Below are 17,938 nucleotides of genomic sequence, written 5' to 3' on the forward strand. Positions count from 1 at the left end.
ATTTTGCACTGAGTCCTTTTCTCAGGTTTTTCCCCACGTTGCTCCATGTGCTGATGCTTTGCAGAACTTCCCAAAGTCATTCACCCCGTGAAAAACCTGTTGGTGATGACCTGGGGCAAGTTAGGCCACTCAATACTGCTGACTTGCCCCAAAAAAAGGGAACAAAATATTGTCATGGCTGGTCCTGGCAATCCTGTGGCCCTTCTTTAAAGGTCTCTCATTGCAGACTTGAAAAGAAATACGTGAGCATTGCAATAAATGTGTGAGCATTGCAATAAATGTGTGAGCATTGCAGTAAATGTGTGAGCATTGCAATAAATACCCGAGTGTTGGAGCAGGGGGCAGAGCAGTGGCCCAGAGCCTTTAAAACTTTCATGCTCCAGCCCTTTTTAGCGTGGCTGAGGATGCTGGATGTGCCCCTGCTAACTCTGTGTCGTGTTTCTTTGAAACGAATGGTGATGAGCCTTTAAAACCTTCATGCTCCAGCCCTTTTTAGCGTGGCTGAGGATTCTGTCGGTGCCCCTCTAACTGTGTGTTCTGTTTTTTGAAGCAAATGGTGATGAGCCTTCGAGTGTCGGAGCTGCAGGTGCTGCTGGGCTACGCGGGCAGGAACAAGCACGGCCGCAAACACGAACTGCTGACCAAAGCCCTGCACCTGCTCAAGGCCGGCTGCAGCCCCGCCGTGCAGATGAAGATCAAGGAGCTCTACAGGAGGAGGTTCCCCCAGAAGATCATGACCCCGGCAGAGCTGTCCATGCCCGGCGTGCACTCGGGCTCCATGCCCGCGGCGCTGTCGCCGTCGTCCCTCCCGCAGCTGGGCTACGACGGGCACCCCGCCACGTCCCCCCTGCTGCCTGTGTCCCTGCTGGGCCCCAAACACGAACTGGAACTGCCCCACCTGGCCTCGGCCCTGCACCCCGTGCACCCCGACATCAAGCTGCAGAAGCTGCCTTTCTACGACTTGTTGGACGAGCTCATCAAACCCACCAGCCTAGGTAAGGAGAGAACGGCAAAACTGCCAGCCTGGGTAAGGAGAGAAAGGTAAAACAGCAGAACTGCCAGCCTGGCTAAGGAGAGAAAGGTAAAACAGCAGAACTGCCAGCCTGGCTAAGGAGAGAAAGGTAAAACAGCAGAACTGCCAGCCTGGGTAAGGAGAAAAACAAAGAAACAGCAAAACTCCCAGCCTGGGTAAGGAGAGAAAGGTAAAACAGCAGAACTGCCAGCCTGGGTAAGGAGAGAAAGGTGAAACAGCAGAACTGCCAGCCTGGGTAAGGAGAAAAACAAAGAAACAGCAAAACTCCCAGCCTGGGTAAGGAGAGAAAGGTAAAACAGCAGAACTGCCAGCCTGGGTAAGGAGAGAAAGGTAAAACAGCAGAACTGCCAGCCTGGGTAAGGAGAGAAAGGTGAAACAGCAGAACTGCCAGCCTGGGTAAGGAGAGAAAGGTAAAACAGCAGAACTGCCAGCCTGGGTTAAGGAGAAAAAGATAAAACAACAGAACTGCCAGCCTAGGTAAGGAGAAAACAATAAAACAACTGAACTCCCAGCCTGGGTAAGGACAGAACAGCAAAACTCCCAGCCTAGGTATGGAGAAAAAGATAAAACAGCAAAACTTCCAGCCTGGGTAAGGAGAAAAAGACCAAACAACACAATTCCCAGCCTAGGTAAAGAGAAAAAACAAAATTCCCAGCCTGGGTAAGGACAAAAAAGATAAAATAGCAGAACTCGCAGCCTAGGTAAGGGGAAAAAAATAAACCAACAAAACTCCCAGCCTGGGTAAGGAAAAACCACCAAAAAACAACAAAACTCCCAGCTTGGGTAAGGATAAAACAACAAAACTCCCAGCCAAGGTAAGGAGAAAACAGCAACACTTTCAGCCTAGGTAAGGAGAAAAAACAAAAACAACAGAACTCCCAGCTTGGGTAAGGAGAAGAGACAAAACAACAAAACTCCCAGCCTGGGTAAGGACAAAAACTAAAAAACACAATAAAACTCCCAGCCTGGGTAAGGACAAAAACAAAACAACAAAACTCCCAGCCTGGGTAAGGACAAAAACAAAATAACAACGAAACTCCCAGCCTGGGTAAGGACAAAAAACCCAAAAAACCCACAACAAAAACACCTCCTCGTGGGTTGTGTTGGAACAGTCCAAATTTCAGCAGCAAGTGGTTAAATGTTGCATCACAGCAGTGTGTTTAGAGAGAATTGCTATTTTTGGGAACTTTTGGAACAGATTGTTCTGCATGGAGAGACATCTCTTACCTAACACTCTCATTAGTTGCTTCAGCTGAGCCTCTAAATGTGGTTTAAACATCCCTTAGTTTTAAAGGAGGGGTTTGACAAGAAACAAACAAAATCTTAGAGAAAAAAAAAAGGAAAAAAAATATAAACCAATCTGCTTTCAGTAGTTTGGCAAGAAACAAAATTTTAGAGAAAAAAAAAGGGAAAAAATAAACTGATTTGCTTTCAGTAGTTTGGCAAGAAACAAAATCTTGGAGAAAAAAAGGAAAAAATAAATTTGCTTTCAGTAGTTTGACAAGAAACAAACAAAGTCTCTGAAAAGAAAAACAAACCCAATTTGCTTTCAGTAGTTTGACAAGAAACAAACAAAAATCTTAGAAAAAAAGGAAAAAAAAACCAATTTGCTTTCAGTAGTTTGGCAAGAAAAAAAGAAAATCTTAGAGAAAAAAAGGAAATAAAAAACCAAACCAATTTGCTTTCAGTAGTTTGGCAAGAAAAAAAGAAAATCTTAGAGAAAAAAAGGAAATAAAAAACCAAACCAATTTGCTTTCAGTAGTTTGGCAAGAAAAAAAGAAAATCTTAGAGAAAAAAAGGAAATAAAAAACCAAACCAATTTGCTTTCAGTAGTTTGGCAAGAAACAAATAAAATCTTAGAGAAAAAAAAAAAATCTGCTTTCAGTAGTTTGGCAAGAAACAAAGAAAATCTTAGAAAAAAAGGAAAAAAAAGCCAAATCTGCTTTCAGTAGTTTGACAAGAAACAAAGAAAATTTTAGAGAAAAAAAGAAAGGAAAAAGATAAACCAATTTGCTTTCCGTAGTTTGACAAGAAACAAACAAAATCTTAGAAAAAAAGGAAGAAAAAGCCCCCAATCTGCTTTCAGTAGTTCTTATAAACCACAGAGTTTCACTATTTAAAAAAAAATAAACAAAACCCAAAAAATAAAACCCCAAATCAAACAAAACTACCCCAAATCCTTCGAGCTTCTGCAATGTTCTCACGTGTGCTGGGGAAGGAGGGGAAATTCGCTTTCCAGGCTGGAGATTTGCTGGATCCATTTCAGCCTGAACACCTGAACTTGTGGTTCTTTTCCCAGTTGTGGCTACTTTGGATTTTTTGGGGAGGTTTTTTTGAAGGTCTAAACCACTGCTGGAGCTGCTGAGAAGGATCTGCAGCTCCCAGAGCATTTACATTTTTGGATGTGATTTTTTTTGGGGGGGGAGGGTTCCAGGGAGCATTTCACAGCGTGGTTTAATCCTTTTAATAACTTTTCAACCTCACCTAAATGATTTCTGGGTGTTGGAACCTCCTGCTGGCTTGGATCACCAGGAAAGATTTCCCTGCTGGTAGGAGGAGCAGGTTTGTGAAGAGGAGAGCCGGGGATAGAAGGGTGGGTGAGTGAGGAGAAAAAAAAAAAAGGAAATTAAAAAAGAAAATCCCTTTGCAGAAGAAATCCCTCGTAAACAAAGCTGAGCAGGTATTTCCAGTGACAGCCGGGGGGGTGTGGGAGGCCTGATGTCAGTGCTGGGGTTGTCTGAGCTTTTCTGGAGGATCTGGCACGCTTGTGTGCTTTTTTTTTTTTTTTGCTTTAGCTGTTGTAATTTAGGGAAAAAACAGAGAAATTTTAGTAATTTGGTGTTGTAATTTAGGGTAAAACCAGAGATTTTGGTGATTTGTTCTTTTGATTCAGATGTTTTTTCCACCTGATGGGAGTGTTGAAGTGGTCAGGACCTGGCACTGCTGTTTGCATCTTCTATTTTGGTGGATTTCTCTGCTGTAATTTAGGGAAAATCAGAGAGATTTTGGTGATTTGTTCTTCTGGTTCAGGTGTTTTTTCCACCTGACGTGGTCTGTGCATTTCTGAAGGACCGGGCATCTTTTATTTTGGTGGATTTCTCTGCTGTAATTTAGGGAAAAACAGAGAGATTTTGGTGATTTGTTCTTCTGGTTCAGGTGTTTTTTCCACCTGACGTGGTCTGTGCATTTCTGAAGGACCTGACATCTTTGATTTTGGTGGATTTCTCTGCTGTAACTGAGGGAAAAGCAGAGAGATTTTGGTGATTGGATCCTCTGGCTCGGGTGTTTTTGCAGCGGTGCACTGTCCCTGTTCCAGCTTTAACTGATTAATCCCCATCGCAGGCAGTGCCGCCGGGGTGAGCCGACGAGGTGCTCAGCGTGTGTCTCACCACTTTTCCAGCAGAAATCCCTGAAAACAGGGCTGGGATTTCCACAGGGCATCCCGGGGCTGTGCATTTCTTCCTTCCTGTGAGCTCAGTGCCAGCCCCAAAGCCAGGGCTCGTCCCTCCGTCCCTGCCAGCTCTCACTGCCGCTGGAGCTGATGGACAACGGGAATTCTCCCCTCCCTGGAGTGGCAGGGTGAGGAAATGGAAGTGAAATTCCAGGCAGGTACCTCTGGAAGCGATCCCTGTTAACTTCAGGAATGTTTGGGGGGTTTTGTTTTGTTTGTCTGGAGCAATCCCATTAAAAAGCCTTTTAGGCTGAGCCTGTGGGGGAAGAGCTTCAGGATCAAATTAAATTATAATTTGAAGTGTAATTGTAAAATATAACTTTAAGTGTAATTATAAAATTATAAAATTCTGGAATGGTTTGGGTTGGAAAGGACCTCAAAGCCTATCCCAGGCTGCTCCAACCTGGCCTTGGACATTCCAGGGATCCAGGAGCATCCACAACTTCTCTGGGAATTCCCATCCCAGCCCCTCCCCACCCAAAGTGGATTCATTTTCTCCATTTCTTTATTCATTTGTTTATTTTTTTTAACTGATCCTTTGAGTACAGAGCCTGAAATGATTTGAATATTCACCCCAGATGGTTGGGGCCGCCTTCCCTCCCTGCCGGCAGCGTGGGTTTCTCCCCCAGTGTCCCGTGTGTGGGTTCCCTGGTTTGTTTTTCCACTGGCAGAAGAAATTCCTGCAGGCACTCAGAACTTGGGATTCAGCCAGGGCTTCAGCATCTCCCGCTTGCTTTTTCCCATCAGATTGCTCAGGGGATGGGGATAAAGAACTTTTGAATTGGCTCTGCCTCCCTTCCCCACGAGGATGAGCCGATGACCCGACGTGGGGTTTGCAATAATTTCTCTGCCGTTGCTTGAAACAGAACCTCCTGAAAGAGAAGGAAAATGTGTTTTTTAGAGAGATTATTTAGAATTCCAATTTCTCCTCCTGAAATGTCACAAGACCAGGCAAGGCCCATCTTTAGGTGGTGGAATTGCCCCTGGTTGTTCCCGAGTCCATCCACGAGGATGAACCGATGACCCGACGTGGGGTTTGCAATAATTTTTCTGCTTTGCTTGAAACAGAACCTCCCGAAAGAGAAGGAAAATGTGTTTGTGAGAGAGAGAATTTGTATAATTCCAATTTCAGCTCCTCCTGAAACGCCACAAAACCGGTCAAAGCCCATCCTTGGGTGGTGGGGTTGTCCCAAGCCCAGGTGGCACAGCTGCCAAGGTTTGCAGTAATTCCCCGAATTATTTTCCGTCCCTTTCGGGAGCGATGCTCGGTTGCAGAAGCAATAATTTGAGCAAGCCTCCGGGGCAGGGAGTTGGCCCAGCAGGGCACTTGGAGCAGGCATTCATGCTGTACCCAAATACTCCGTGTGGGTGGGTAGAACGCAGAAAAGGAAACGAAAATCTGCTCGCTCTTATTCCTAACAAAAGGAGGAAACAGAAAATTCTTACACTTGACTTGACTGCAGCCCCGGAGGGATGTGCTGGGCCGGATTCGTGGAATCCAGGGATTTCTCCATCCCTGCCCTTCTCACCGTCACCTTTGGAGCACAACTGGCCAAACCCCAAAATCGCCGAGGCTGGAAAAGCTCCCCAGGATGGTGGAGCCCAGGCTTCGATCAGCACCTTGTCAGCAGCAGCCCTTGCCGGGGCATTGCCGGTGGCACACAAAGAGCCGTTTGTTCCTCTGCAGCCGAGCGGTTGAATTTGATCCACGTTTTATTAGTCACCCTCATTGCCAAGTGCACAAAAGCGTCGAGGATGGGGATGGGTTTGTGTCCCGGCCAGCCAGGAGAGCTCCTCGTTCTGGAAATGCGGGCAGGCGGCTCTCTGCCCCTGCTTAGCCACCATTTAAAGTGAGGTTTTGGTATTTATTTTGAATGGTTTCGGAGGAAAAAACCCGCTCTGGCTTTGATGGAACGCGTTGCCCGTTATTCCTGTGCTTCCTCCTCTGGTGGTTTCTTTTTTTTTTCTGATGGGATCCAAAGAGGAGAATTTTTGCTAATTGGTTGTTTTTTAAGCACGTTTTCTAAAAGTAACTCCCAACCCGGAGATAAGATCTCTTTCGTGTGGTGAAAATGTGTTTGCCGTGAGTAACCAGGTTATTGCTCTGGAAGGGACACCAGGCAGTTCAGCAACATCTCAGGAACGCCTTTCGTCCCAGCAAATGTCATTCCTGATCGCTTGAGCTGTGTGGTTGCTCCAAAAAAACCCATTTTAACTGGTTTAGGGAGTCTTTTCTTACCTGTAAGGGAAATGAAGCTTGTTTTCTTTATTTTTATTTCTTTTTTCCAATTGAGAGGATTAAAAGAGGCTGTGAGCCCTTCTGCTGTTTAAAATCGGTCCGAATGGCACAGGGCTCATCCTCCTGCAGTTTATTTGCCGTGCTTCAACCCTCAGTGGTACCAACACGGCACTGAAAGATGGAAATGAGCCAGAAAAACGGGAATTTTTTACCTGCAGCGAGGCACAGGTCAGTCATTATCCCTCCAAGCCAGCATTGGAGGGATGATGAGTGATCTGTCATTATTCCAGCTCCATCAGAGCTGAATTATGGATTATTCCAGCCCCATCAGATCTGAATTATGGATTATTCCAGATCGATCTGAGCTGAATTATGGATTTTTCCAGCTCCTTCAGAGCTGAATTATGGATTATTCCAGCTCTTTTAGAGCTGAATTGTGGGTTATTCCAGCCCCATCAGAGCTGAATTGTGGATTATTCCAGCTCTTTTAGAGCTGCATTATGGATTATTCCAGATCCCTCAGAGCTGAATTATGGATTATTCCAGATCCATCAGAACTGAGTTATGGATTATTCCAGCTCTTTTAGAGCTGAATTATGGATTATTCCAGATCCATCAGAGCTGAATTATGGATTATTCCAGCTCTTTTAGAGCTGAATTGTGGATTATTCCAGCTCCATCAGACCTGAATTATGGATTATTCCAGCCCCATCAGAGCTGAATTATGGATTATTCCAGCTCTTTTAGAGCTGAGTTATGGATTATTCCAGCCCCATCAGAGCTGAATTATGGATTATTCCAGATCCATCAGAACTGAGTTATGGATTATTCCAGCCCCATCAGAGTTTCCAGGCACTCTGCATAGAGATCTCAGTTTAATTCCTTAATTTCTGCGCTCTCCCAGCAGGATTTCTGTGACTTGCGCTTCCCATGAATTCCCCTCAGACGCGGAGGCAGATCTTTCAGCCGAGCTGCCTGGACTCTTTGGTGTGCCCGTAGTCCAAGGTGCAGGCACGGAACAATTAAACAATTCAGAAAGCGCAAGAAAGCTGCCTTGGAAACCACCGAAGTTTTGTTTGGCAGGGATTTTCTCCCTTTTCGCTCTCTATCAGCGGAGCTGATCTCGTGCTCCGTGCGGTTGCTGCGATGGTTTATATGAAAGTCACGCTTTTACTGTCTCCCGTGTTTGTTATTTTTCTGTGAGACGTACTTTGTGGGAGGAAGTTCAACAAAACGCTGAATTCTCAACTCGAGCTTTGAGCTCTCTTGATTTCCGGCCCTGTGGGGTTTTTAATGGTGCAAGAGTGGGGTGAAAAATCAGCTCTGGGCTGGGGTTACAGCGGTTTTGGGGTTCTTTTTTTTGGGATTTTCCTGTGCCGGGCCTCCAGTTGAGCTTTCCACAGCCCCGAGTGGGGTTTTTCTTGGGAGAGGTTGAACTGGGTCCGAGTTAAAAAGAAAAGGATTTGGTCAGGTTTTTTTCTTCAGCTGATTGCTCGGTCTCCTCGTGGGTAGAGATGAGATGCCAGGTCCTGACAGGGCAGGAGTGGTGCAAAATTCCAGGTCCTGACAGGGCAGGGGTGGTGCAAAATTCCAACTCCTGACAGGGCAGGAGTGGTGCAAAATTCCAGGTCCTGACAGGGCAGGGGTGGTGCAGAATTCCAGGTCCTGACAGGGCAGGGATAGTGCGAAATTCCAGGTCCTGACAGGGCAGGGATGGTGAAGAATTCCAGGTCCTGACAGGACAGGGGTGGTGCAAAATTCCAGGTCCTGACAGGGCAGGGATGGTGAAGAATTCCAGGTCCTGACAGGGCAGGGGTGGTGCACAATTCCAGGTCCTGACAGGGCAGGGGTGGTGCAGAATTCCAGGTCCTGACAGAACAGGGATGGTGCAGAATTCCAGGTCCTGACAGGGCAGGGATGGTGCAAAATTCCAGCTCCTGACAGGACAGGGATGAACAAGATTCCAGGACGTGGATGTACAGGATTCCCGGTCCTGACAGGACATGGATGTTCCAGAATTCCAGGTCCTGACAGGGCAGGGATGGTGCAAAATTCCAGGTCCTGACAGGACAGGGATGTCCTGAGATTCCAGGTCCCGACATGACAGGGGTGGTGCAAAATTCCAGGTCCTGACAAGACAAGGATGTGCCAAGATTCCAGGTCCTCACGGGACATGAATGGTCCAAGATTCCAGGTCCTGACTAGACAGGGGTGTCCTGAGATTCCAGGTCCTGACAGGACATGAACGTTCCAAAATCCAGGTCCTGACAAAGATTCCAGGCCCTGTCAGGACATGGATGTTCCAAGATTTCAGGATTTGGATGTACAAGGTTCCAGGTCGTGACAGGACAGGGATGTCTCGAGATTCCAGGTCCTGTCAGGACATGGATGAACAAGATTCCAGGACGTGGATGTACAGGATTCCAGGTCCTGACAGGACTTGGATGTTCCAAAATTCCAGGTCCTGACAAAGATTCCAGGCCCTGTCAGGAGATGGATGTACCGAGATCCCAGGATTTGGATGTCCCAAGATTCCAGGCCCTGAGAGGATTAGGATGTTTCCAGACACGGCTGCAATGGATCCGTGCAGGGATGTGGCAGTGCCGACTTGGACTTGGTGCTTTTAGGAATAAAAGTTAAAATGCGTCGTCGTGGCCCGTAATTGAGGAGGATCGAGGGGCTGGAGTTTGGAGCGAGGAGGATCCCTGGGATGTTCCATGGATGGCGTGGAATGCCGGAGAGGAGAGCCGGGATCCATCCTCTGAGGTGGCTTGGCATCTTGGGCCGAGTTTGGCCGTGGAATGTTGGCCTGGGAATGTTCCCCTGGGCTTCCTGCAGCCCTTCAGGAATGCTCTGAACCCCCCCAGAAATGCCGATTCAAAGAGCAGTCGAAGGGAACCGCCGCCGTCCGACGGCGCGTGGCGTCCAGCCGATCCCTTCTGTTGGCACGGCGTATCACAAACGAGCCCTAAAACCCCACCGTATTTCGGGATTGATTGTAGCCCCTGGAGCGTTTCCGGGCTGTTTTCCGTGGATGTGCGTTTAGGCGCAATTTGGGATCAGCTCCTTGGCTCCCTTTCCCGCCCCCAGGGTGGCTCTGCCGGTTCCTCCCGAGGATTCACTGCGGCTTGGACAGAACCTGGAAAGGATTTTACTGGATTTTGGGGTGCAGGTGTTGGATTTTGGCATCCAGATGTTGGATTTTGGGGTGGAGGTATTAGATTTTGGGGTGCAGATGTAGGATTTTGGGGTGCAGGTGTTGGATTTTGGGGTGCAGATATGGATTTTGGGGTGCAGGTGTTGGATTTTGGGGTGCAGATGTTGGATTTTGGGGTGCCGGTATTGGATTTTGGGGTGCAGATGTTGTATTTTGGGGTGCAGGTATTGGATTTTGGGATCCAGATGTTGGATTTTGGGGTGCAGGTGTTGGATTTTGGGGTGCAGATATTGGATTTTGGGGTGCAGATATTGGATTTTGGGGTGCAGGTATTGGATTTTGGGGTGCAGATGTTGTATTTTGGGGTGCAGGTATTGGATTTTGGGGTGCAGATGTAGGATTTTGGGGTGCAGGTGTTGGATTTTGGGGTGCAGGTGTTGGATTTTGGGATGCAGATGTTGTATTTTGGGGTGCAGGTATTGGATTTTGGGGTGCAGATGTTGGATTTTGGGGTGCAGGTGTTGGATTTTGGGGTGCAGATACTGGATTTTGGGGTGTTTGGTTTGCTGTTTCTTTTCCATAACTATAATTTATTAAATTTTACAACATTCAATTTTCTTTAATACTGAGAACGCAGCCGAGCTTGGAAGAGTCAAGAGCACAAAATGCTTAAAAACTCACAGCGTTTCTTCTCCCAAACTTTTCCTAGCTCACTCTCACCAGCATTTCCTGAATCCTTCCGGGTGGCTGTTGAGTTACGGATTTCCTGCTTTGCATCCAAACCCTCTCTGTATTTTAACATCTTCAGCATTTCCAGTGTTCTCTGCGCCTTCGTCTAAAGCAGAGTTTTGGTGCGGCTGGGAGGAGGAGATGAAATTGTCAGCGGGGATGGTCGGTAGAGGAATAAATGGAAGTTGTCGCCTTCTGGTGTTGAAAAGCAGAATGAGGCACCTCACCCGCGTGGGGAGGAGGAACGAGAATTGGGGAATGTCCCGAGCTGGGAAGGGTTTTCCAGCCCAACCCCAAAATCCCACCCTGTGAGGGGGATTATCCCGATATTCCTGGAGTTGTGGCAGCCTTGGGAACGGTCCCGTTCCCTGGGGGGTTGTCCCACCACCCTCTGGGGGAAGGAAAAAAACCTTTTCCTCCTTTCCAGGCTCAGCAGGAAATCCCAGCAGCTACTCCAGATTTATTTCTGTTCAGTATTTTGACAAATTCGGCTCGGCCAGGCCATCAGGTTAGTGAATAACCCAATTTGGCACCTCTTGGTTTTCATTACAGCACGCAGCAAAAATTCCCTCCGCTCCTCATCCTCTTCCACGACTTCTTTTACAGTTTTTTTTGGAAATAACCCCGATTAGTGGGAATCACTGGGAATAAAGGGCCCGTTTAACGATGTTTTAGCTAATCCTTGTGTCGAGTGCAGGTTGGATTTCAGTCCAATCTAATTCTAACCCATTCCCTGCAGTATCTCGGAATTGCTGATGATGACGGGAAGATGAATATCGGTTTTCTCGGCGGTTAGGAAACACCCTCAGCTCCCCCAGAGAATTCCTGGGAGGTCGGGAGGTGTCTGTGCCGGGGTGGGAATTGAGAGAGCGGCTTTTTCTCCAGGCAGCAGGGAGACGTTTGGCTGCAGGAGCCTTGGCGTGGCTATTTTTAGCCCTGGGGACTGGTGAGGTGGAACCGAATATTTTTAGAGCTGTTGGAAATTCAGCCGCTCAAGCTGATTTTTGGGTTTTTTTTCGCTCTGGTGCTCGGAGGGGTTTTCCAAAATGAGGAGGAGAATGAGTAGAAAAGGGCTTTTCTGTCTCGTTTTTATTCCTTGTGGCATTCATTTATTTATTCATTTGTGTGTCACTTATGGGCTTATTAATTGATTGATTAGGTGATCTGTTGATTGGGTGGATATACATATATTTTAAATTAATATATGTATACACACATATATATTTGCAGTGTGTGTATATTTATATCTATATGTATGTGTATATCTATATTTATATTTATAATTTCATATCATAAAATATTTATCCCGTTAATATAATTAATATGTATATTATAAATTTTATATTCTATTATATTCAATATTTATATAATAGATAATATATAATATATGAGACATAAGACATAATATATAATATATAACATATAACATATAACATATAACATATAACATATAATATATAATATGTATTATATGATATATGATATATAATATATAATATATGATATATAATATATTAGATATTAGATATTAGATACTATATATAGTAAATAATATATATAATATATATAATATGTAATATATAATATATAAGACATGATATATAATCTATTAAATATTATATATTAAATATTATATATTGTATATTATATTTTATATATTATATATTATAGATATAATATTTTATATTATATATAATCTTTTATATTAGATATATAATATAATATAATATATATTGTAATATATATTATATATTATGTATATTGTGTATTATATATGTTATATATTAAAAATATATATGAATATATTATAAAATACTTATATTTTTATTATAATCTATTTTAGTTACATTTCTATTTATCTTCCTATACAATTTGAAGTGTTTTGGCCCCGGGAATGCCACGTATTAAAACAGTTTTTCCCTCAAATTTGGGAAACTTTTTACCTCAGCGAAATGAATTTTAAGGAAATCCACCAGCAGCGAGAAATGATTTTGTCCCTGGATCATTCCTGGAGTGAAACAGGACGAGGAAAGTTTGGGAGAAGAGACTCCGGGATTTTTGGAAGCTTTTTGTGCTCTTGTCTCTTCCAAGCTCCGTTGCGTTCCCAGTGCTAAAGAAAACATTTAATATTGAACAAATCAGAGTTACGGAAAAGAAACAACAAACCCAAACTCCCCCCTCCCAAAAAAACCCGTTCCTGGCGTCTTTCTGAAGAGTGTCCACATTGGTTCTGGTGTCCTGGCCGGATTCCAGCTTCGTTGGGTTATAAATTCTGTTTCCATCCTCCTGCTTTGCAGATCTATTTTTACCTTTCTTTTGTTCGGTCAGGCTCGGCGTTCGCCGGGCACCGTCGTGTTCGTGGCCCTCAGAGTGGTTTTATTGTCCAAAACTCTGGGTTTTTTCCTGGTTTTAATCATCCTGCAGAAGTTCCAAAAGTAAATTCTGTGCTTGGCCCGCCAGGATCTCTTTGGTGTTTTAAGCACAGCAGCTGCAGCGGGTGAATGAACAGAAATCCCTCAGCTTTTCTGCGCCCCGGAATTCCCAATTTTCCGACGTTTCCGCCTCGGGAAACTCTCAGCTCTTTGGGAACGGAGGAGCTGGAGGCAGAGATGGAGCTGGGAATGGGGTTTTAGTGGGAAAGCTGCTCTGTTTGATGTGGTTTGGTGGGATCTTCACGCCTCGTTTGGAGGCTGAGCAGATCTGCAAGGGCTCCACACGGCCATGAGAAAGATGATAAGGGGAGACGATTAGCCAAAACCACAAAGAAAATAATCAGATTTTATCTCTTTTTTTGGGCAGAGTTGTATCCTGGGAGCAGCTGAGGGGCCCGAGCGTAACCCAGTTGTAATTTCGGGGAGCTCCTTGTGTGTCTCCGTCCCTCTGCCCGCCCTGCTGGGGCTGTCGCGAGTCTGGAAATACTTTGATTGCCTTTTGAAGCGTCTCTGCCTAATTAGCGGGGTTGGGTTGGGTTGGTTTTTTTTGTTTCCCCTTCGCTCTTTGCAGCCTGGCCGTGCTCCCGTGGTGATGACCGATCCCAGGGCTGTGCACAGAGCTGCCTGTGGGGAGCAGAGCTGCTTTCCTGGGAATCCTGGGGATCCTGGGAATCCTGGGGATCCTGGGAATCCGGGATCCGGCAGGTCCCAGGGTTTGGGTCACAGTCATTGAGGCAGGGGCACAGCACAGGGTTCCAGAGGGGTTGGATTGGGATTGGGAGCTGAAATCCCGTGGATCCCATCCCACTGATCCCATCCTCATCCCACCCCATAGATCCCACTGATCCCATCCCACGGATTCCATCCCCATCCCATTGATCTCATCTCATGGATCCCATCCCATCCGTTCCCATCCCACTGATTCCATCCCATCCCACTGATCCCATTGATCCCATCCCCAAACCATCCCATCCCATCCATTCCCATCCCACTGATCCCACCCATCCCCATCTCATCCATTCCCAACCCATCCCATCCCACTGATCCCATCCTATCCCACTTATCCCACCCCACAGATCCCACTGGTCCCATTCCATGGATCCCATTCCCATCCCATCCCATTGATCCCATCCCACAGATTCCACTGATCCCATCCCATTGATCCCATCTCATTGATCCCATCCCACTGATCCCATCCCATCCCACTGATCCCATTGATCCAATCCCATTGATCCCATCCCATTGATCCCATTGATCTCATCCCATCCCACTGATCCCATCCCATCTCATATCCCATCCCATCCCATCCCATCCCATTGATCCCACTGATCTCATCCCATCCCACTGATCCCATCCCATCTCATGGATCCCATCCCATCCCATCCATTCCCATCCCACTGATTCCATCCCATCCCACTGATCCCATTGATCCCATCCCCAAACCATCCCATCCCATTGATCCCATCCCATCCCACTGATCCCATCCCCAAACCATCCCATCTCATGGATCCCATCCCACTGATCCCATCCCATCCCATCCATTCCATCGCATTTATCCCCATCCCCATCCCACTGATCCCATCCCATATCCCATATCCCATCCCATCCCATCCCATCTCATCGATCCCATCCCATTGATCCCATCCCACTGATCCCATCCCATCTCATGGATCCCATCCCACTGATCCCATCCCATCCCACTGATCGCATCCCATATCCCATATCCCATCCCATCCCATCCCATCTCATGGATCCCATCTCATGGATCCCATCCCATTGATCCCATCCCACTGATCCCATCCCGTCTCATGGATCCCATCCCACTGATCCCATCCCATCCCATCCATTCCATCGCATTTATCCCCATCCCCATCCCACTGATCCCATCCCATCCCACTGATCGCATCCCATCCCATATCCCATATCCCATCCCATCTCATGGATCCCATCCCATTGATCCCATCCCACTGATCCCATCCCAGATCCCATGGATCCCATCCCCTATTCCAGGGTGTTCCCAGCCCTGTCCAGCCTGGCCTTGGACACTCCCAGGAGCTTCTCTGGGAATTCCCTCTCCCCGCTCCCAAATCCCATCCCACCCCCTGTCCCTGTGATCCCCTCACCCCTTGTCCTGTCAGTCCCTTCCCAGGTCTCCTCTTGGGGGCTGCAGCAGAACTGCACAGAACCCACTGAAAACCCCAAAACCCCAAAAACCCCCAAATCTCAGGGAGAAATGTCAGAGACCTTTTTTATGTCAGTTTTTGGTTCAAGCAGAGGCTGTTCTCCTGTCCTCAACAGGGGAACTCCCAGGATGTCCCAAAGAAACGGATCAGTGCTTTCGTTCGGCCAATCCAACGGGTGGGAATCAGGAGCTGTCTCTTTCCTGGGAGAGTGGTTAAGGATGAAACCAGCTTTCCCAGGAAAACGTGGAACCGCCATCCCTGGAAAGGCTCAAAACTCGGATTTTGGGTTAATGGACAAAGTGCTGTTCAGGCAGGAGTTCAACCTGGTGAACTTTGAGGTCTTTTCCAACCTTTAATAACTCGGTGATTCCATTAATACGGGAGTTCAAACCCCACTCTTATATCCCTATTTACTAAAAAATGAATATTTTTATAATAAATCAACACGAGCAGAGGAAACAGGATTGAATTTTGCAACCTCAGGTCCAAATTTGGTCAGTTTTCCTGCTTCACACGCTTCCAGTTCCTCCTGTTTGCCCGTTTCCCTAAATTGGAGCTGCTGCGAAAAAAGTGGGAAAGGGAAAATCTTGGGAAATCCAAGGAGTTCTGGTAGCTGCTGGTTGGGCTTCTCTGGATAATTGAGCTTTAAATGAAGGTGGCATTGATAACCAGCAGTTTTTAATTAATCAAGTGCTGCAGTTCACACCAAAAGATCCCCAAAAAAACCTTCCGGAACTTTTTTAAATAAAGCTTTTTTATTTAAAATTGACAATTTCCAGGCTAAAGCCAATAATACCTGGGAGAAAAAAAATCACCCCAGCAGATAAAACCACAGAAACAACACCTGGAATTCCCTCGTTTCCCTGCAGTGCATTTTCAGCTTTGGTTAATTAGAGTCTGCAATTGTGCTCTTGGCCGTTTGGCAGCTAAAAATAGGTGTCAGGTTCTATAGGAGAGCAGCTTTTCGTTGTCAATTGTATACATTGTGTCCGCGGTTCCTGCAGGAAACCTCGGATGCATTTCAGAAGTTATTTATAAATAACTGAAGAATTCTTTCCGCGGGATTCCAGCAGCTTGGTGCTCCCTGTTCCAGCTGATAATCGTGGGGGGAATGGGAGGATTTGGGGAGCAGGAAAGATTTTTAAAAAAATGGAATTTTGGGAGGTGGCTCGCTGGGATATTTCCACTCCCATCGAGGCCTTTTGGTGTTGTTTGGAGCAAAAATTTCTCCATCCTCGGCCTGAAATGTTCACTCAGCTGTCACTCGGGGATGAGGCAAGGAGGGCTTCGTAGTAAACCAAAGAAATGGGAATTTTACCCAGGATAGTTATCCAGGAATTCTAAAATTGTGAAGAATAATGAGGTTGAAGTGCGACTGATAAGGAGCTCTTTATTCAGTGTGTGTTAGCCCCCCAAAAATGGGAAATTTATCCAGAATATTTATCCAGAAGTTCAGAAATTGTGAAGAATAATGAGGTTGAGGTGCAGCTGATAAGCAGCTTTCCATTCAGTATGGGTTGGTCCAAAAAAAAGGGAAATTTAGGGAAATTTATCCAGGATATTTATCCAGAACTTATAAAATTGTGAAGAGTAATGAGGTGGAAGTGCAACTGACAAGCAGCTTTCCATTCCGTGTGTGTTGGTCCAAAAAAATAGGAAATTTATCCAGGATATTTATCCAGAAATTCTAAAATTCTGAAGAATAATGAGGCTGAAGTGCGACTGATAAGCAGCTTTTTATTCAGTGTGTGTTGGCCCAAAAAAAAGGGAAATTTATCCAGAAATTCAGAAATTCTGCAGAATAATGAGATTTAGGTGCAACCGACAAGCAGCTTTCCATTCCGTGTGCGTTGGTGAGTGTGCGGAATAATTCTCTGGGGGAGATGATGCTTTCTTTTCCTTTATTATTTTAAAAACCCACCCTTTCCCTTGCTGCAGTGGCCCTGTGCAAGGCTGGGCTTTAGCCGCCAGCACAATTTCAGAGATCTTGAACCTTCGTTTCCAGCAGGGAGGGACGTTTCGCTGCGGAGCACTGGTCAGTTCTGGAGTGGCGCGGAGCGGAAAGGTTTTAAACTCAGATTTTACAGCTGCAGGTCTCACGAGTTCTTGGTTTATTCTGGATAGATTTGGTGCATTTGAGTCCGTCAGGTACCAGGGTGAAATGTGAGATGGCCCTCTGTGAACTTCTCCCGATCTGCTGCCTTGAGGGAAATAAAAAAGGTGATTGATGAGAAGCCCCAAGAGGTATTTTTGTTTAATAGCAGAGCACGTTTGACCCCAAATTACAGCCATAAAAAGCTTTGATTTGCCTCAGCCCGGCCGTTATCTCCACCCCCGTTTTAATGTTCGCTCTTATGGGCACATCAGGTTTTGTTCGTTGTGTTTTTATTTACAGGAGGATTTTCAGCGGCGACTTCCTCGAAAGCTCTTCAGAGCCCAGATGTGTCCTGATACTTCCATAAAAAAAAATAATGAAAAAAAGAGTGTGTTTTAACTTGATTTTGACGGTTTTTCCTGATCTTTTTTTTTCCTGGCTGCTTTTTGATGCTCTCTGCTCTCTGTCTTTTCGCAGCCTCAGACAACAGCCAGAGGTTTCGGGAAACCTGCTTTGCCTTCGCGCTGACGCCGCAGCAAGTGCAGCAGATCAGCAGCTCCATGTGAGTCCAGCAGCCCTGAAATCCCCGAAAATTCCCCCAAAAGGAGCAGCTTTTCCA

The 17,938-nt window shown here is 46.0% G+C and overlaps 1 protein-coding gene across 1 annotated transcript in view; it reads left to right on the forward strand.

The window, feature by feature from the left end:
• The window catches only part of PIAS1 (protein inhibitor of activated STAT 1), a 67,757-nt gene that overhangs the window by 25,507 nt on the left and 24,312 nt on the right, over window positions 1–17,938 (forward strand). The window contains exons 2-3 of the mRNA XM_066196799.1: window positions 551–995; window positions 17,797–17,881. Of these exons, the coding sequence (XP_066052896.1) occupies window positions 551–995; window positions 17,797–17,881 (530 nt within the window). The remainder of the gene's footprint in view (window positions 1–550; window positions 996–17,796; window positions 17,882–17,938) is intronic.

Source organism: Chamaea fasciata, unplaced genomic scaffold (genome assembly GCF_029207755.1).
Source record: "Chamaea fasciata isolate MVZ Bird 193981 ecotype frontalis unplaced genomic scaffold, bChaFas1.0.hap1 SCAF_14, whole genome shotgun sequence".
Lineage (NCBI taxonomy): Eukaryota > Metazoa > Chordata > Aves > Passeriformes > Sylviidae > Chamaea > Chamaea fasciata.